The sequence below is a fragment of the Bidens hawaiensis genome, unplaced genomic scaffold, assembly GCF_021521415.1.
Source record: "Bidens hawaiensis isolate Kalapana, Puna unplaced genomic scaffold, B.hawaiensis_p1.1 tig00045313_1, whole genome shotgun sequence".
Classification (NCBI taxonomy): domain Eukaryota; kingdom Viridiplantae; phylum Streptophyta; class Magnoliopsida; order Asterales; family Asteraceae; genus Bidens; species Bidens hawaiensis.
The window spans coordinates 150,379-171,051 of NW_027498048.1; the positions used below are offsets into that span (position 1 = coordinate 150,379).

General features: G+C 32.1%; 2 protein-coding genes and 1 pseudogene across 3 annotated transcripts; 2 read left to right on the forward strand and 1 right to left on the reverse strand.

Annotated features, from left to right (window-relative positions):
• The first annotated feature begins 301 nt into the window (after positions 1–301).
• Positions 302–3,461, forward strand: LOC143595546 (solanesyl diphosphate synthase 2, chloroplastic-like). Its single transcript, XM_077074535.1, has 6 exons — positions 302–756; positions 828–937; positions 1,518–1,645; positions 1,731–1,834; positions 1,902–2,029; positions 2,739–3,461. Exons 1-6 carry the CDS (start codon positions 534–536, stop codon positions 3,282–3,284), a joined length of 1,239 nt encoding a protein of 412 aa, XP_076930650.1. The 5' UTR covers positions 302–533; the 3' UTR covers positions 3,285–3,461.
• A 2,928-nt stretch (positions 3,462–6,389) lies between these two features.
• LOC143595540 (mitochondrial ATP-independent inner membrane protease subunit 1a-like) lies at positions 6,390–8,292 on the forward strand. Its single transcript, XM_077074526.1, has 3 exons — positions 6,390–6,619; positions 7,928–8,038; positions 8,150–8,292. Exons 1-3 carry the CDS (start codon positions 6,410–6,412, stop codon positions 8,180–8,182), a joined length of 354 nt encoding a protein of 117 aa, XP_076930641.1. The 5' UTR covers positions 6,390–6,409; the 3' UTR covers positions 8,183–8,292.
• LOC143595547 (large ribosomal subunit protein eL20z-like) lies at positions 8,264–12,104 on the reverse strand (annotated as a pseudogene). Its single transcript, XR_013146544.1, has 5 exons — positions 12,070–12,104; positions 10,610–10,830; positions 9,982–10,063; positions 9,647–9,761; positions 8,264–8,299 (listed from the first exon to the last, which is right to left on the reverse strand). The product of XR_013146544.1 is annotated as a large ribosomal subunit protein eL20z-like (transcript).
• Positions 12,105–20,673: the final 8,569 nt, after the last annotated feature.

The following is a 20,673-nucleotide window of genomic DNA, read 5'->3' on the forward strand; positions in this document are numbered from 1 at the left end:
TAGCAAACGCCACCTAATCGCCTAGTCTCTCATCATCACAAAGTGCCGCCAAAATTTTCTTTCTTACTACTCTACCACTTGCTTATTTATAAATTATTATTCGTTAATATAGGATATGTAATGAATAATAATAATAATAATAATAATATCAAGAAAATAAGAAAAAAGAAATGGGCTTTTCTCAGAGATCACACAACACATGAACGTTTCTCAATTTGCCACCAACCGCAACGCCACTGCCACACACACACAAATTCAACCCATAGATAAGGTACTACTTGCTAATACTCTTTCTATTTCTTCATAAAACCAACTCTTTTGTCACTTCAACAAACCCCTTTGAACCCCTCTATTTATTCACATTCCAATTACAACAAAACCATATTTCTTGTTTTTAACATATATCTTCTCAAGATTACACCTTTATGGCTTTTTGGCAAATGGGTGTGTGGTTATTATCAAATTAGTGTAGTTTCCCATCTGGGTTTTTGATTTTATTGCATAAAGATTTGATCTTGGTGTGATTCAAGAAGATGATGCTGGCGACATGCCATAATCTTGAATTTGGTAAAACCGGGTTTGCTGATGTTGCTGCTTGTGGGTGTTCTTTCAATTCTTCGTTCGACCGGTTTCGGTCCGGAAATTATGCGAGGAAAGCGATTCGGAGTGGCCGGAGATTGATATGTTGCCGCAGGGATGATAATATTGCAAAGTGTAGAGTTGTGTCTACTGAGGCTGCTGGGACTTTGCTCAATGGTGGTTTTAGTTGATTAATTTGCATTTATGCTTACAATTGAGTTTGAATTAATATTGTGTTTTGTTTATAGGGGATGCACCAGGGCCTCCATCAGTATTAAGTGGGAAGAAAGAATCGGCAGCCGATTTGTTCGAGATTGTTTCGGATGATCTTCTGACATTGAACAAGAATTTACAATCTGTGAGTTTGTTATCTGTTGAGAATTATGACTTTTTTGAGTCAAAGTTGTTAGCTTTAAGTACTTTAAGCTTGAAGATTTTTGAATTTGAGTTAGAATTAGAGATGTGTTATAAATGTTTAGTAACTAGCTGCTTATAACTTTCCCAATGGTTTTGTGTTTACTAATATGTCATGTGTGAATTTGAATGCTTTTGAAAACGTTGACCTTCTTGAGTCAAAGTTGCTAGATTTAGGTACTTCAAGATTGAGAATTGTGAATTTGGATTAAAAATTTAAAATAAGTATATGGTAACAAGCTATTCATAACTTTCCCAATGGTTTTAAGGTTTATTAAAAGCGTTTTGCTACGTGCGCGCTTCTTGTACATATCGGTCAAAAGTGGTCAAATATAGGGTCGGAAGTCGGGTGATATTTGAAAATGACCAAAAGGATGATTAGATGAAGAGATTATGAATTGTTTATTTTACTAATGGTGACAACTTCCATATCATAACTTTCTGCTGACTGCTGCGATTACCTTTTTATATATTTAATAAAATCGATGTCTGATTATATATTTTTTTATGTTGTTTGTGTGTAGATTGTCGGTGCAGAAAATCCAGTTTTAATGTCGGCTGCTGAGCAGATATTTAGTGCGGGTGGGAAGAGAATGAGACCAGCCTTGGTTTTCTTAGTGTCAAGAGCCACGTTAGCGCTTACAGGTTTAGAGTAAGTATTTTATTTTGTTAAATATTTATTTTTAATCCCCAAATGGTTCGATATTAATGTAATACGTTCGTTTGTTGCAACTCAGGGAACTCACACGAGAACATAGGCGTTTGGCTGAAATTATTGAAATGATTCATACTGCAAGCTTAATACATGATGACGTGTTGGATGAAAGTGATATGAGAAGAGGTAAACGCTTTTAGATGCATAAATATATTTCATGATTTTATAAATTAAGCATTTTTTTGATGTTCAGGCAAAGAAACCGTTCATCAGTTATATGGTACACGAGTGGCGGTTCTAGCTGGCGATTTTATGTTTGCACAATCATCATGGTACCTCGCGAATCTTGAAAACCTTGAAGTCATAAAGCTTATTAGCCAGGTATATCAATATAATATGATCATTGCATTGTGTATGCTTCAAAAGTAGGGGTGTAAACGAGTCAAACTGCTCGTGAGCTACTCGAGATCGGCTCACTAAACGCTCGACCAGAGCCTAGCTTAAACGGTCTCGAGCCTTAAAGTAAGATAGATAAACAAATGAGATCGAGATCGGGCTTCACTTATCGAGCTCGAGCTGGCTCGCGAGCCTAAACGAGCCTATTATTTGTGCAAATTTTAATTAATGTGTAAAATATATATTTATATAACAATTACTATTGTATATATAATTATGATAAAATAACTAAATAATATATGCTAAGGTATATAAAAATATTAATTAAAATATGCATATAAAATGTAAAAATGTATATAAATTAATTAATTAATTATAAACGAGCGAAGCTTGAGCTTTAGAAATAGAGTTCGAAACGAGCCGAGCTCTCATAAGTTAAACGAGCTGAGCTTGAGCTCTCGTAGTTCAATGCGCCGTGCTCAAGCTTTTGAAAGAGCTCGAAATGAGCCAAGCTCGAGCTCTCGTAAGTTAAACGAGCCGAGCTCAAGCTTGAAAAATCTACTAACGAACCAAGCTCGAGCTTTAGAAATACAGCTCGAAATGAGCAAGCTCTTGGATTGTTTACCCCCTATTCAAAGGCCTTGAAACCGTTTGAGCAACCAAATACCAAAAGCTAAAACTTGAACTATGACAGGTTATTAAAGACTTTGCTAGCGGTGAAATCAAGCAGGCGTCAAGTTTATTCGATTGCGACGTTAAACTCGATGAATATTTGATCAAAAGCTACTACAAAACCGCCTCACTAATCGCCGCCAGCACAAAAGGCGCAGCAATCTTTAGCGGGGTCCACAACGACATCAGCGAGCAAATGTACCAATATGGCAAGAATCTCGGTCTATCATTCCAGGTAGTCGATGACATATTGGATTTTACACAGTCAGCGGAGCAGTTGGGGAAGCCAGCTGGCAGTGACCTGGCGAAAGGAAACCTAACCGCACCAGTAATATTCGCTCTTGAAAAAGAGTCAAAGCTGAGGGAGATAATCGAGTCAGAGTTTTGTGAAACGGGTTCGTTAAACGAAGCTATTGAGATTGTGATGAATAGTGGGATTGAACGGGCCCGGGATCTGGCTAAACAGAAAGCTGACGTGGCGATTCGGTGTCTGCAGTGTCTTCCTGAGAGTGAGTTTCGGTTAGCACTCGAGGGGATGGTTAAGTTTAATCTTGAGCGGATTGACTAGATTGTTGACTAGTTCGTGTGGTTCGAGATGATGGAATGGATTGGATTGGTGAAATGTTATGAAGTTATAGAAAATTTATATAATTGGAAGAAAGGAAATAAAAGTTTATAGGTATTGTTGTATACTTGAATATATTCTTTGAAAATGATCATATTTGTAAGTTGTTGGTTTCATAGAGCATGTTATATGCTCCATATCTGCAAAGTTGAGTTAGACTAAACTTCATATAAAACACAATGTTATGACTTATAAAACACAATGGTTATGAATGGATGTTAGTGATTTTAGTGTAATTAAGGATTAACTTGTTGATCAAGTTAATTGTAATATGAATCTAAATAAGTCGGGTGCGGGGTGCATACTTATTTGATCTTATTATAATTTATAATCCTATTGGTACTTAGGGGCGAAGCCCCTAGGTCATGGGGGTTCCAAGGGGGCAACGCCCCCTTGGCGGGGGTCCGGGGCAGCGCCCCTGGCAGGGTCCAAAGGGCAGTGCCCCTGGCTGGGGTCGAGCTGCCAGGTCAGCTTGAAAATTTTTTATTTCGGACATATGTTTCTTTATTAAAAATGTATTAGAAAATTAATTAATTAATTAATTTTCTTTACAAAGTTTAATATCAAAAGGAGCATATTTTCAGTTATTAATCAGATAACTGTTATGATAACTGCAAATCATCCCTGCCTTTTCAAACCCTAATATAACATAGTTTGATCATATGATATTTTTCTGGTTCAATAAACTCTCTCATTCTCCATACTGATTCTTGCACTCAATCTGAGTTTTATCCGGTCAAAACATTTGGGAACCAACAAATAGTTTTGATCTGAAAGTGTTTCACGACTCTCAGATTTTCCTAAGATATATACGATTGCAGAAATCCCCAACAATGGATATTTAAATCCCTATCAAACATGAGGCTAATAGCAGTTAAAAAAAGGTTTAAACAAAACCTATAAGAGTTCAAACAATCTTTTTGAACCGAAATTAAAACTGAGTTTAGTCAAGTAGCAACTTAGGCTGATAGGTATACACCTATGAGGGTCACCAAATGAGTTGGCATGTCACCTAATGAGCTCATTTGGACACCACCCCCGTCTATCTCATTACAATAGGTGGCTTGAACCCACTAACCATGGTCACGCGGATTAGTGGACTCTTCATCCAATTAAATTTTCTGTTTTTATTATTGTTTTTGTTTTCTTTTTCAATTCTCTATAATATTAGATAATGGAATGGTGGAGAATGAGGAGAATGACCCATACCCGGGGTTGAAGAGTGAGGTTGAATGATGGAGAAAAAGCTGACATGACGCAGACATGACGAATGAGGGGGGAATGACTCAAATGAGCCATACCCTCTAGCCGTAGAATAGAAAGTGTATTTGAGATAAAATCTTAGGGGGTGTAAATGAGTCGAATTGGTCACGAACTACTCGAGATTAGCTTGCTAAAAACCCAAATCAAGTTGGTTTAAACGAATTCTAGCAAGAGCTTCATACAACAAGTTCGCAAGCCTAAAAGAGCATGCTACTTTTCTTTAGTATAACGTAGTGTATTGTAATGTAACATAATGTGGTGTAATATAGTACAGTGCAACACAATACAATACGATAATAATTTATCATTACATAATAAATACTCATATTGTTTCGGTTATTTCAATATATGGTACTAACAGAAAAAATGTAGAATCTTGAGTATTAGGTACTGGTACCCGGTATTAGGTGCCGAAATTTGTGCCTTGTTTTCTACGAAAAATGGTATGGTTTTAGGAACACCTTGTATGTTTTGGTTTTGATGTTAAGGTTTTATTTATTTTTTATTACTAACTAGTAGAATTGAGCACTTAACCCGGGCGGTCTTGAAAGGGTGTTGTGGTTCATGGTTTTCAAAGGGTGGTTGGTCAATAATCATATTGTTTTCTTTGTTGCTATGGTATTAATTAATTCAATCTTCATTTCACTATGTTATATAGATTTTGTGGAAGATGGCGAAGTACATGAGGCTCAAGAAGGAACATTTCTTGGCTATCTTCATGACAACATGTTGATGGTTATGGCTTAACATGGGAAAAATTTTGACGACTTAAGAGAATCAATCTACAAGATTAGTTTTAAGCAAAGGAAGACTAGTTCTTTTGGGTGAAGAACACATCAAAAATAAAATATGTAGATCGGCTTAAATGGTGTAACTTTAGTTTCGTTGATGTTGTTATACAACATTTTTTTGGTCTCGGCCTTTTCCTGGCGCCTTGCTAGAAGCAGTTTTGGAATTTTTTTAAAGGAAATGCCGTCCTTAATAAAATAAGTGTTTCATTTTATGTTTTAATGGTTAATTTGGTTTCGATTTTGATAATTCAAAATCATTACCAACTAGTGTGTTGCCCGGCGTGTTGCGCCAAGATAGGGCGGTAAAACATGAGCGGTGGTAAAATCCAAGCGTTGAGTCTGTAACTCTACGCAAATTTAGTCGGTTTCGGTTACATGTGTTATTATACCTGAACTAAAACAAAAAATAAAACAAAAACATTATAAAAATCAAGTTGGACCAATGGGGCGGCGTTAGTCGGTAAAATTCAAAAATTAGTAAAACCCAACAATTATCGATCTCTAGCGTTGAGTTGGGCTAGTCTACGAAAATTCGGTCGATTGTCATCACGTTAATGGAACTATAACATACAACAATGAGTCTATGCGAGTTATGTTGGTTTTTGACTTTTTGTCACGTTCATTCCGATACCATAACCAAAACAATTTCCTTCCCCAAATTGATAACCATAAAATGACCATTTAAAAGTTTTTTTTTTCTAGTTTATTGTTAGCCATGTAAGGCCTTAAGTCATTTGTGTGGCTTAAATGAGGAGTACACCATAACTATGACAAAGTTAATGGCCCTCGGCAGCCAAAGCTTCACCAACTACAAAAGTAATAAATATGTATACTAAAAGAATAAAAAAATCCTAATTGAGGAGAACCTCGGACACGGGACACAACAACCCCACATCTTCTAAGATAGACACCACAACCATCCAACAAAATACATCTTTAATGTTAAAGCATGAAACTCTTAATAAATATACTAAAACATATTATTATGTTTTGTTGCAGGTGTACGGTCCGAGTATGCTACCGACGTTGAATTTGACGGGAGACGTTGTGTTGTCGGAGTACGTGTCGCATAGGTTGGGGAAAGTGGGCCCCGGGGATGTGGTGTTGGTGCAGTCGCCTGAAAACCCTAGGAAGATGATTACGAAACGTGTAGTGGCGATGGAAGGTGAAGCTGTGTCGTATTTGGTTGATCCTAGCCGCAGTGATAGATCCAGAACTCTAGTGGTAATGTTTGTTCTATTATATCATTGTTGTTTTGATTTAATGTTTTAAGTTTTTATTGGACTGGCGAACGGTTCACCAACACCTGACTGAACGGAGTTTCTTGTTCGTGTTTGTTTGTTGAGGAAATGAGCTTGTTCGTGAATACAGTTTACTAACACAAATGAAGAGAAACGATGTTTTATTTGATTTGGTTAACTGAGAATGGTCAATGTCAAACAGTTCGGTGCAGCTGAGCCCGACTAGGCTCGAGCTCGGCTCGTTTAAGTTGCACAGAGCCCGAGCTTGAGCTCGGCTTGTTTCAATCTGTATTTTTAAAGCTTAAGCTCGGCTCGTTAAACTTGCACAGAGCTCGAGCTCAGCTTGTTTCAATCTGTATTCCTAAGCTCGAGCTCGGCTCATTAAACTTGCACAGAGCCCGAGCTCGAGCGCAGCCTGTTTCAGTCTGTATTTCTAAAGCTCGAGCTCGACTCATGAGTAGTTTTTCAAGCTTGGGCTCGACTCGTTAAACTTGCACAGAGCCCAAGCTCGAGCTTGGCTTCTTTCGATCTGTATTTCTAAAGCTCGAGCTCGGCTCGTGAGGAGTTTTTCAAGCTTGGGCTCGGCTTGTTTACAATTTATTATTTTATTTTTGTATATTTTTAATTATATTTATATATTTTTTTCAAATAGAATTTTACATTAAAGACATTATTTAGTTATTATTTCACAACGTTATATATTATAAAAATTATAAAAATGCTAGGCTCGCGAGCCAGCTTGAGCTCTCCAAGTGAAGCTCAAGATTGGGCTCGTTTATTAGACATGCTTACTTTTAGGATTGAGCTCGGGCTCGTTTTGGCTCGGCTTGGTTGTTGGCTCGATCGAGCCTTTTCACGAGCCGGTCTCAAGTAGCTCGCGAGCGGCTCGGCCCGTTTGCACCCCTACTTGCTACCAACTTAGTGTTGGTGTTATTTTAACATTCATACGTTAATACTCATATATATTTGATTTATAGTTAATAATTTTGCTCTAATCTATATGATAAGACTTGGAAAGTCATAAAAAGATAGTAAAAACCTTTAATGAACATATTATTGAACATTCAGGAACACAATTGAACAAAAATTGCCTTTGTTCGTGTTCATGAACGAAAGTAAGCCCTTGTTCATGTTTGCTTATTTATCAAACAAACAAACGAACATAAACAAACTTCCCGCCGAACGGTTTGCTGAACGTTCGGTTTGTTTACTATTCCAACATAATATTTAGGGCTTTATATAATGGTGTATTGCTGATTCTTTGATTCTTGTTTGTTATTTGAATACATAGGTGCCAAAGGGACATGTGTGGATTCAAGGAGATAACATTTATGCATCTAATGATTCCAGGAATTTTGGTCCAATTCCTTATGGACTTATTCAAGGCAAAGTTCGGTGTCGGGTGAGTGACTAGTTTCATCGCTTTTGTGTTTCTTGATATGGATATGATCAATATTCGGGCCGTGTTATGTGTTAATAGCTGGTTGTGCAGTTGCATGTGATTTGACTACAGGTGTGGCCACTGGACGGTTTTGGATCGTTATGACATCAAAATTGGCAGGATTTTTTGAGATATTAAGCATACCTTGGGAGTTCTAAAAGGTATTACTTCTGTGCATCATGATTTTTAAGATATGTTAAGCACTAGATGGAATATAAGAACCTGAATAATCAACATTTTAAGATGCTGTATATTTGAATAAGAAATTGTTGATGATGGTTGATAGATCTTCCAATCTTTCTAACTACAGTTGTTTAGCATTTTTCTTCTAAAGTTCATGATCATAATATCAGAATATAACTGGCACAAGAACTGTATTCTGGCTGGTACGGTTAGGTCCTCGAGTTTGGTCTCAATGTATGTGATTCGTGTGAATATGATCGCTGGAGAACATAGTCTGAGAACTTCATATAGAAGTATCCGCGCTCATCAATTTGCATTGATAGCATCACACCATCTTTTCCATGATTTTGCTTTGAATTGGCCTATACTCGATTGTCCATTTTTTTCATATTGTTCATTTGGGTAGTTAAAACCTACAGCATTGAACTATTCTTTTTTGTTCTGGGATTCATAGGGGTGAGCGTGAGTCGCTTGGTTATGCCTAATTGGTTAGGACCAAACATATAACTCGTGTTTCGAGTTATTGGTTAGGGCCGAACTTATAACCTTTAGCTTTTTGGATGTTCAAAAAGGAATGATTGGCCTACTTTGGTTAATTGACTTCGTCCATTCAGGCCCGTCCACTGTATTTAACGAGCTACATGATACTGTTTGTAGGGTGTCAATTCAATCGGGTTGATGCGCTGAAAGGCTAATGCGACTAGGGTTGTTTCATAGTTGCATCAGGCCAACACAATTAACAACTAAGATCAAGAAACGTACATAACGCTTTACACAATATTACATTATCCGGTATGCACACTACAAATTCACTTAATACGACAATCGACTGTATTTTCACTTAATACACCATTCAACTTCTTAGTTCTGTATACAACCATAAATGCCACCAGCACATCACCTTGTAACGCCAAAAATCACAGCGAGTGTTCCAATAATAGCCTGCATCGCAAAATGACGTATTTCAAATGTTCGTCTTGCTGCTAATCAAGGCTAAAAAAAGCGTGCTTTAAGAAACATTGTCCGCATAAAACTGGGTTTTCATAAACTGTGCAACCACCAAAGCAAGTCAGTCGCTTTGAGATTTGTGTCATTCGGTTTTGACAGTATGTAGGTTTATCTGGACGTGGAACCGGTCATGTAAACCAAGCATGTTGTTTAGCCTTCTTTATTTATATTTTCATTTTGAAATATGTTATCATGTTTAATTGTTTTATGTATTATATTCATGGATCATCTTTATTATTTTTAAATTTTAATTCAAACAAAAGATTTTAAAAAGATTAATAAAAGTCGGGTCGATATTTGTAGTTTAAAAAACAGTACTTAGCAAAAACCGACCGAACCAAGCAGCAAACACCTCTACTAAAAAATGAGAAATCTTACAGCAATTAGGCACGCAACGTATCCAGGTTTCTCCCTGGCATCATATCGAGCACATAGTAGAATGAATGCTCCAAGATATCAAGGGATTGCAGCTAAGAAGAAACCGATAATGAACCTACAGGGACAAAAAAAAAATAGCAACATTAAGACCTTTGTTAAAATAAGTTTTTATTAATAAAAGGGATCACAAAATTTTGAATTAAAAAGATGTATACCGAGACTACTAAACAACCCTACTACTTGTATAGTTGTATCTACTAATATAAACCGAAATCTTTAGCAAGAATGAATAAATAGTTGACTTTATTTAATGTAACAGGGAGATTATAACTTACAGGAACCATCCAATACCGATACCGCAACAAGGAAGGCGAGGTTCATGTTCTCTCACAGGTGTTCCTTCAGCAACAGCATAACCTACAACACATCATAAACAATGTTATAAAAAAAGTTTAACATATCTTCAATATTATTTTGGTATATTGGTTTTTATGAATCCCAAACTATTGCCGTTTGGTCGTTGCCGGTCCCAATTAACGAATTGGCTGCTAACGGTCCCAACTAACAACGTTAGGATTCTATTAGTTGCGGACGGTCAAGAACAAATATGTTAAAAATTGAGACAGTTAGCAGCCAATTCGTTAGTTGAGACCGACAACGATCAAAATACAATAGTTGGGATTAAGAAAAACCAATATACCTGTCACTTTAATTGAGATTTTGTGCAACTTTTATCCAAAATGCTATCCATCAACAACAATCTTCATTTTGTAACTCAAAAAATTAAATTAATTATTATTAAGACCCACAATTCTAATTATGAGTGGGAGATCACAATGATCCATATTTAAAATGGTAAGTTTATTCAATTTAAACTCTACATGATACCTTTTTTTTATTATTTAACGACAAACTAACATACTCCTAAATACTCATATAATTTATTTATACCCGGGACGCCTTAACCATAAGGGTTAACCGGAGGTCCACCGGGTTCTCCTGGAGGCGGAGCAGGCTGAGGGAAACCGGTTACCGGCTGAGGAGGGTAGTTGTGACCGCCTTGGAAAGTACCATACGCATGAGTCGGTGGCGGTGGTGCTGACGGTTGCTTGCTATATTTTTCAGGTTCACTCGTGACAAAAGTACAAAACAAAAAGAGTTTTAGAAAAACACACAAGTTTTTTCTAGGATTTTAGATTTGTGTAGAACATGAAAATGGATCGTGATGATTTTGTTTATGTTCAGAGAATTTATGTGTGTCAATTATTTGACGTGGACGCGTGGATAGTGTTATGAGAGGACCACCTAGCATTGATTATTATTATTATTATTATTGTAAATTAATAAATGTTACTCCGTATTAGTAAGTTTTAGTTGGTCATATTTATATGGTAGTAATTAAATAATATTATAATAATTATTAGATAATTTATATATATATTAAAACAGTTGAGTTTTATTAAACAAACTCTATTGTTTCCATATATAACAATCACTTCTATAATTTTCTTAACAAATAAATAATTCAAAAATTAATTAAATTAATCAATAACCCACAATTAATTCACATACTAAGATATTTAAATTATCTATAAACTAACTTTTAGCTAAAACCGACAATTTTAATATTCAAATTTAAATTTCAAACCGAAACGAACACAATGAATGTTCAATTTTAATATTCAAATTTAGACCAAAAATAACAACATAATTAATTCATATCCTGACTAAATGTATTTACTCTAAATCTAAATCATCTATAAATAAAAACCGTGTAATAACTATTGTCAAACCCTTAAATATTAGATATCCAATTTTTTAAAATTTTAAATTTCCACTACTTATTTGACCTCATCTTATACTTCGAAAACCATTTCAACAATCATTTCTATAAATTCGGTATTCCATATTCATTTGTTTATATCATCATTTTCACTCTTCTAAAGCTGCTATAACTTATAACTACGACTTTGTATTCAAATTTATATCGTTTGTTATTGTTTGTAAGTGAAATTCTCATATTAATTTAATTATGTTGTCCTTATTTGGTCTTTTGGTTGTTATGCAGGCAGGTTAGCTTGAGAATTGGATGTATGCAAACTGGTTAAATGAATTCATGTTAAAATTTTTGTATTGTCAGTTCTACTTAAATATATTTCTTTTGTTCTTATTGTTGGCGTACCTTGAATGAAACTTAATTATTTGAATTGTTGGTATTATTTGAAATTTATCTTATATGTTGCACACATCTTGCTGCTACTTAGGTAGGTCGGATCATTAAGTTTGAGGACCATTCGGAGACTAGCTCGAGCCATGGTAGGACCTGGTCACCAAATGCGTGTTCTGATTGATGTAAGATTTCTTGAAATTCATTTTTACAGTTTTATTTTTATATGTTGAGAGCTCTCTCTATTCATATTTACAGTTTAATAACCATTTGGAGACTAACTCTAGCCATGGTAGGACTAGGTCACCAAAGTTCAATAGACATGTTGAAGGTTTCGAGATATGCGAAAATATTGTTGATTTATTTCCTTCGAAATTATTATGTTACTTATCCCGATTACATCCATTGATAATTCTTACTAATTTTTTAAATAGTTCAGTGTATCTAACATTAATTTATTTTTAGTAATTTCAATTTATGGCCACCCAACTTGGTAGATTGGCTAATTGCATGGAAAAAGTATTTGATGGAGATTAGGTTGATTATGTTTGTTCTGGTCATTACGAATGTATTTTAGTTGTTAATTTTCTATCATTTTTATTTTATGTAGCTTAGACAATTCATGTAAAGTAATTCATTTTTATATGAATGACAATCTTTATTTTCTGGGTTAAAACTTTCGAATCTTATCTTGAAAGTTTTAACAATTAGTTATTGGAACTTCCAAAAATAAATGGAACGTTTTTTTTATAATAATATTTACAGTTATTTATTTCTGTTTTTAAAATTCAAAGTTGACTACTATTGTAACAATCTTTTGTAGTTTTTAGTAGTATTCAGTCTCAACTAACTTTCCATCTTTTATATTTAACCAAATTTTAATTTGCATAAATAAGAAATTTAATGTACCTGGAAATTTTAAATAATTTGCTTTTGATTATACTCGAAAGTTAATAAGTTTTGTATTAAAAAATCATTAATTTATTTAACCAATTTGATAAGTGGTGTATTACATATTTCAAATTTACATTTTAAAAATCTTAGATATTTACTATAATTGCTTATTTATTTTAAATATTCATCATCTTTAATTTTAATGATACATTTCAATCATTTATATATTAATTTATTTTTGTTTTTAAGAACCGAATTTGATCACTCTTTTTTATTTTTAATATTCTTCGATCTCAATAAACTTTACATCTTTTATATTTGATAAATTTTTATTAGGCATAAATGTCAAGAATTACCGATTCGTTTAAATTGTTCCGGCCAAATTAAAAAATAAACTAATAAACTAAATAGAAAATAAAAACTTTTCATCTTTTATATTTGACCAATTTTTAAATAGGCACAAATGTCAAGATTAATGTATAAAATTGCAAAAAGAATTATCTAATGAATTTATTGTTAAATAAGGTAATGATGCTAAAGTGTTGACAATAATTTCGTGATAATTAAAAAAATTAATAGTATATTGTTTAGTTATTGAATTTTCAAGAAAAATGTAAAGTTTTTAAAAATAATATTTACATTTATTTATTTCTGTTTTTACAAAACCGAAATTGACGACTTTTGCAACAATCTTTTGTAGTTCTTAATAGTATGCAATGTCATCAAACTTTCCGTCTTTTACATTTAACCAATTTTTAATTACGCATAAATGTCAAGATTAATGTATATAGTTGAAAAAATAATTATATAATAAAATTGATTTTAAATAAAGTAAAGATGTTAAAGAGTTTGAAACATAATTTACTGCAGATTGCAATCACTTAATTAGATTTTAATTAAGGAATGACCTCTATGTAATAAATTTAAAATTAATCGGCTTAATTTTAATTATCTATATATTATTTTAATTATACTTAAGTAGTGAAATTAGTAGAATAAAAATTTATTACTTCGATTTAACTTAATACATTTAACTAAAAAGTCTTTGAATCGAAATAAAAAAAAGTTTAATTACAAAATAATTTATAATAAAATATACCTTTATTTATTTATTAATGTTGAAATGAAACTCATAATACCTTAAGACTTTAATTAGGTTGCTATGGTTTATTTTCTTTTTTAAAATTGTGAAGTAAAATGATTTTTTTTTGTGAAATGTCGAAAAAGTTGATAATGGGCTAATATGATTATAGCATGTTCATGTCTTCGTTTGGTTTTTTTAATTTAGGTGTATAGTAATTTTGTGTAAGTATTAACTTTTTATGTACACAAGTTAAACGCTTAATATTTTGGTTACAAACTTATTTTAACTATTTGTGTTGGTTTAAAATGTTAGTTATGAAATTATGGTTGTTTATATGTTTTCAACCCATGTCTAACATGGGCCACTATTCTAGAAATATATTGCTAGGTTATATACTTTTACATAAATGAATTTTTGATCATTTAAGTCGATTCAAGTTAGCCGGTAGTCTACATATCCAGTAGAGTAAGTTGTGTTATTGTTGTTTCCTATGTAATATCTTTAATTTCCATGTCTTTAATATTTTTATAAACACCAAATATAAATAACCTATAACTGTCACTAAAGTTAATAGTATTTGGTTTCCCAGTTTTCTAATTTTTCTGTTTTATGTATTACAATCATTCATTAAGTCAGCAAAATTGAAACATCATGCTCTATAAAATTCTGTTTTTATATTTATGTTGTTCATCGTTTTCATATTATATTATATTATATTATATTATATTATATTATATTATATTATATTATATTATATTATATTATATTATATTATATTATATTATATTATATTATATTATATTATATTATAGTTTTGTTCAAATTAAAGAAAACGGAATTTTTGGGGTCAATCAACGTCTTCCAATAAGAGGAGTTATTCAAACGGTTAGTCATTTTATTATTTTTTTTGTTACCCTTTAAATGTTTTTTAAGAATGCATTTTTTAAACGTGCAACTTCAATATCAAGAGAACTACTTATTAGCATTTTGAACGGTAACATTTTATTTTAAACGTGTTAATACCCTATATTGTATTAATATAATTTTTTTTATTAACTAAAATATAGTAAATAAAAATTAATATGTTATTAACTATAAATTAGGCACTTGTAACAGAAACTTATAAACGATTTTTAATATATTTATTATTAACTACATTATACATTTTTGATAAACAAAGTTTTAATAACACTGAATGTATATTTACACATTTCTTTTTTCTATTAATATGTTATTAACTATAAATTAGGCACTTGTAACAGAAACTTATATTTGATAAATTTTTATTAGGCATAAATGTCAAGAATTACCGATTCGTTTAAATTGTTCCGGCCAAATTAAAAAATAAACTAATAAACTAAATAGAAAATAAAAACTTTTCATCTTTTATATTTGACCAATTTTTAAATAGGCACAAATGTCAAGATTAATGTAAATAACCTAATATTTTTATAAACACCAAATATAAATAACCTATAACTGTCACTAAAGTTAATAGTATTTGGTTTCCCAGTTTTCTAATTTTTCTGTTTTATGTATTACAATCATTCATTAAGTCAGCAAAATTGAAACATCATGCTCTATAAAATCTGTTTTTATATTTATGTTGTTCATCGTTTTCATATTATATTATATTATATTATATTATATTATATTATATTATATTATATTATATTATATTATATTATATTATATTATAGTTTTGTTCAAATTAAAGAAAACGGAATTTTTGGGGTCAATCAACGTCTTCCAATAAGAGGAGTTATTCAAACGGTTAGTCATTTTATTATTTTTTTTGTTACCCTTTAAATGTTTTTTAAGAATGCATTTTTTAAACGTGCAACTTCAATATCAAGAGAACTACTTATTAGCATTTTGAACGGTAACATTTTATTTTAAACGTGTTAATACCCTATATTGTATTAATATAATTTTTTTTATTAACTAAAATATAGTAAATAAAAATTAATATGTTATTAACTATAAATTAGGCACTTGTAACAGAAACTTATAAACGATTTTTAATATATTTATTATTAACTACATTATACATTTTTGATAAACAAAGTTTTAATAACACTGAATGTATATTTACACATTTCTTTTTTCTATTTTCTTTTTTAAAAATGATACGAAACATAATTTTCAGTTATCCAATACTATTTTATTTTCTTAAAAACCAATTAAAACATGTGTTTTAATTAAGATGTGTATACGAATCAATTTATGTTAATTAGAGGCACAAAGATATTTCTCCATTATTTTTTTACTTATATTTGGTTTACTCAATTTATATTGTTTCCAAACTTAGCAACAAAATTCACAAATTTAGTTGTGGTCTATATAAAAAAATAGTTTTTTGGTTTTTAAGTAAGATCATACCAATTATTTTTTTATATTTTAATTTGAACTAAAACTTTCATACACATTATGCTAAATAAAATAAAAAGACCGAAATTATTTTGACTCATAGATTGGTTTTAAAAGTCGGTGTGCCAATAATGTTACTAAGCAATATGGATCAGAATAACGGTTTGTGTAATGAAACTAAATTGCGAGTAATTAATTTGGGTAGGCGTTTTGTTGAAGTAAAGTTATTTCAGGTACTAATACTGGTTATCGCACTTATATAATTCGTTGTGGTCTAACACCTTCATGTAAGAGACTTTCATTTAAATTGAAGAGAACATAGTTTTTTCCAGTTGTAGTCTGTTTTGCAATGAACATTAACAAAAGTCAAGGTCAATCTCTAGCAAAAGTTGACATATATCTCAAAGACCCGATGTTTACACATAAACAACTCTATGTAGCTTTATCAAGAGCGAATGGTGGTGTTAAAATTCTTATATTAAACAAGGAAGACAAAGTTACAAATAAAGAATAAATATGGTTTATAAGGAAGTCTTTTTTGTAGCTTATAAATTTTACATTTTTAACCTTTGATTATGTTTTCATAGATTGTAATTTGAATGTTATTTGGGTTTATCTTTGTGTTTCACAATCATTTGTTTTCGTACCAATATCATTTACAACTTTAAGTATATTGTCGTCCCGAATAACATATAACAAATTATGTTGTCCTTTCAAATGACATGTGTTTATTCGAAAATATCTATATTTCCACTCGTGTCATACACGGGTTAATAACCTAGTTTAAAATATAAATGAAGAGTTAAATATTAAAGTTACCATAACCGAAATAAAAGTCTTTTACTAGACAGTCTAGTGGTATGATGTTTGTCTTTTAAAAAGTAAGGTGGTGAGTGTGAGCGGACTCACGTAGTGGTTTTTAAAAAAATTTTAGAGACAGTATATTAATTTTTTTCATAGACCCTATATTAATTAATAGATGGAACTCATACCGTTAATGTTAACCATGGTGTGATGGTAAATCCCTTCTTTTGCAACTGATAAGTCACATGTTCTAGATTACATGTGAGTTTTTGAGAGTTAAGGTTAAATATGTAAACATATAAATCCTTTTAACCACATAGTGTAGATCAAAACCTTATTAAGGTAGTTTATGCATCAGTATGAAACAATAAAAGAATACATTTTACTCCTTGAAAAAGCTATTTGGTTGCTATAATGGTCAGACACAAAACAACAATTTTATTAAACAAACAAATCTTGATTGCCATTATCGAAAATAGACACTAAATCTTACTAATTAATAACCTTGAATATTTCCTCTATAGATGCTAAACTAAATTGTTGCGGTAATATAAACCTAAGAACTTGGAAATTAGAAGAGAGATTGCTTATACGTACATGTAGGTAAGTCAAACAGTTATCACAACAAAGTACTTTAATGAGACCTCTCCTCCCCCCAACCCGAACGACCGATCAAGAAAATCAGACATCGAAAATTAATGGGACCCCATTGAACAAAAAATCTTGGGTCCGTCACTGGTGGTGAGTTTAAATCCTTACAAGTATAAAGTTAGAGGAATTTTAGGTGGAAAATTTTGATGTTCAAAAAAATAAATGAATTAATGAACAAATGTTTTATATAGATGGAAAGGGTAGTTTGTCGAGGAACTATCATAAACCTTTATCTTTATTAGTCAACAGCCATATACATATATTTGATTTTGTTTTTAGATTATAGTGTTCTTTAAATAGATCAAGACTTATAGCTCGCTTGAAAGTTGAAATACAAAACAACATGAGCTCGTTCGTTGGTTTGCTCTAGCCAAATAGAGCATTAAAAAGGTCCAACTTTCATGGGTAAATATGTTCAGCTATATATACTTTTTGGTTATTATATCCAAGAGATTTATTAAGTATTATTTTTTGTTTGTTATATTCGCCCATATATACAAGAAATTTATTTTTTTCAAAAGTATAGAATTTGGTTCAAGCTATACCAGAGCTTCAAGCCGATTCAGTTTTAGCTTGGTTAAGAGTTTCCGAGTTGGCTCAAGCTACTATGGGCTTGGCTTGGCTTGGCTCAGTGCTCGTTAAACAGGTGGTCCTTGAGATGTTAACCTTAGGACTTCTTTGTTAAAATATACTGTTGTTTCAAATTAATATCAAAGATACTATTTTCTAGTTGTTGGTATTATTTTTTCATAAACACTCAAAAACAGTTTCAATTTCTAGTTGCTAAGCTATCTTGGGCTTGGACATTAAGCTGGAGTTTATTGGCTTGTATATTGGGCTGAGGTATATTGGTTTTGGATATTGGGCTGGCTGATGTAGACATACTCGTTAGTGTGTCTGTGTTTTTAAAGAAAGAGAGGAAGTGTGTTTTAAAAGAATAGCGAATGAGCGAGTGGTGGAGTGTTAAGGAAGAGACTTGATGTTTCATGTGACCCAGGTTCGATTCATGCCTATAAAATTTAGTTACAGAGGCACCAGAGTGATGATGGAAAACTAGGCGAGTAGGTGGCTTTCGGGAGTGTTCACGGTCGTTGGCCTTAGGTGAGGGTTATTCCCGGATTGAAAGACGAATGTATTCTGATGCGGTGAATTTAGCTTGTTTCCCATTTGAAGGATTCGTTGGCCATTCAAAAAAAAAATCTTCTCAAAAACCCGTCACTTTACAAAGTTCAGTTACAAAAATGACTAAAAATAGAGTATTTTTTTCACCAAGTGTTACTGCAAGCCAACTTTGAACAAAGGTTTATATTACACTGATGTTAATACAAGTTCTAACCACTTCGTTTGACTTCTATGTTGTGAGACTTTCGCAACAAACCAATTCATGTCCAAAATGGAGCTAAGGTTAATGAGATATCGATGCTTGAAGTTAGATACATAAAATGTGAATGTTAAACAAGAAAACTAAGAAACAAATGGAAACTTGTCTCATATTGGTGGAGAGACAAAACCGTGAGAGGTTTATAAAGAGGAACATTTCTTACATGCATAAATTTGACCCTAAAGGCAGGTGCATGAGGACTGATGACGTTATAAGTTGCGTTTGATGACGATCTTCATGCAATGAAGATGTTCAATGTCATTTATTTATTGATTGTTCAACTATTGACAAAACTATTTTGACTCAAGTTTTAATATAAATTCTTATCATCATCTTCAAGGTAAACCTTCGGCTGCTAGAGTCATCCTTAACAATACAAACTGTTCCGGTTACCCCGGAAAACAAGCAAGTTCTTTTGGGAAGCTCAAAATTTATTTGATAGGAGATATTTGTGAAAGGAGGCAATAACAAAATGCTTGGGTCATAATTAGGGCAGACTTAAAGCATGTACGGGCTAGGCAATCGTGCAAGGCCCATAAGTTTTAAATTTCTTTAAATATATTTTATATATTATACGAGTTTTTAATTTCTTTTAAAATTATACTAGGCCCATTTTAATAGCTCGTGCAAGGCCTACAAAGACTATCAAGCTTTTGGAGACGGCTCTAGTCATAATGAATTGTGATGGCCATGTGATTGTGATAGTGGTCCTCAATGGTGACAGAAAACATAGAGACCACTCTCTTTGCTCGATACCATGTTTGATACTTTGATTGTAAAAGCTTAGTCGTTGTATTCCCCACTCTAAAATCTAAATATATTAAATTATTAATAGTACACTTCACTTATCTCTATATTATACAATGTAAAATCATAAAATACCTATATAACGACACTAAATACTATCAATGGTCTTGCCTACTTAACAATCGAACTATATGCGTGACAATCGTGTATATCCATCTCTAAACGCATATGTTCCACATAATTCATGTAATGTATTTTTAGTACCATTTATGAAACTAGTCGTTTAAAAAAAATGAACTTAAGTATTTTTAAAACGGATTTGAGAAGATAGATTTATTATGGTTTGTATTAACACATGACCATATATTATTATGATATAATTATAAAGAATAACAATTTGGTTTTGTGATTTTCTTAATGAATCATATGTACCAAATCCTACCAACTTATTTAAAATAGCAAATATAATATCATAGTTTAATGGGAATAAAAGAATAAAAGTTGTAAAGCAAATCCAAAAAGGCTTGCCGACATGTGAAGCACCAAAATCCCGCTACGTCATAACATGTTGAATTATGCATTTGGGACCCAAACCTTTTTGTGGTTAAGATAAGATATTTGTCACAATCTATTAATTTAATTAATCAAAAAATAGTGTTCACATACGTTGATTCATTGAACATAACAGTAAATGTTGAACATAAGATTAAGTAAGACTAAGAAACTTATTAATTGTCTAGCATGAGAACCAGTGGCGAAGCTTTGACAAGTTTGTCGGGGGAGGGGGGCTCAAAATTTCGGCCAAAAACGGGTAAATTTACACTATTTATACAAATTTTTGGCCGAATATAAGAAAAAATACACTACTAAAGCGGAAAAACGGGGGGGGGGGGGGGCACCCTTGGCCCTAGTGAAGCTGCGCCCCTGAT

Bases quoted from the DNA above. Each gene is read 5' to 3' on its own strand.
- LOC143595546 (XM_077074535.1), top strand. From the start codon at position 534: ATGATGCTGGCGACATGCCATAATCTTGAATTTGGTAAAACCGGGTTT. The intron at 757-827 runs GTGGTTTTAGTT...TTTTGTTTATAG, and splicing joins TGCTGGGACTTTGCTCAATG to GGGATGCACCAGGGCCTCCA. The intron at 938-1,517 runs GTGAGTTTGTTA...GTTTGTGTGTAG, and splicing joins TGAACAAGAATTTACAATCT to ATTGTCGGTGCAGAAAATCC.
- LOC143595540 (XM_077074526.1), top strand. From the start codon at position 6,410: ATGCTACCGACGTTGAATTTGACGGGAGACGTTGTGTTGTCGGAGTAC. The intron at 6,620-7,927 runs GTAATGTTTGTT...TTGAATACATAG, and splicing joins ATAGATCCAGAACTCTAGTG to GTGCCAAAGGGACATGTGTG. The intron at 8,039-8,149 runs GTGAGTGACTAG...ATTTGACTACAG, and splicing joins AAGGCAAAGTTCGGTGTCGG to GTGTGGCCACTGGACGGTTT.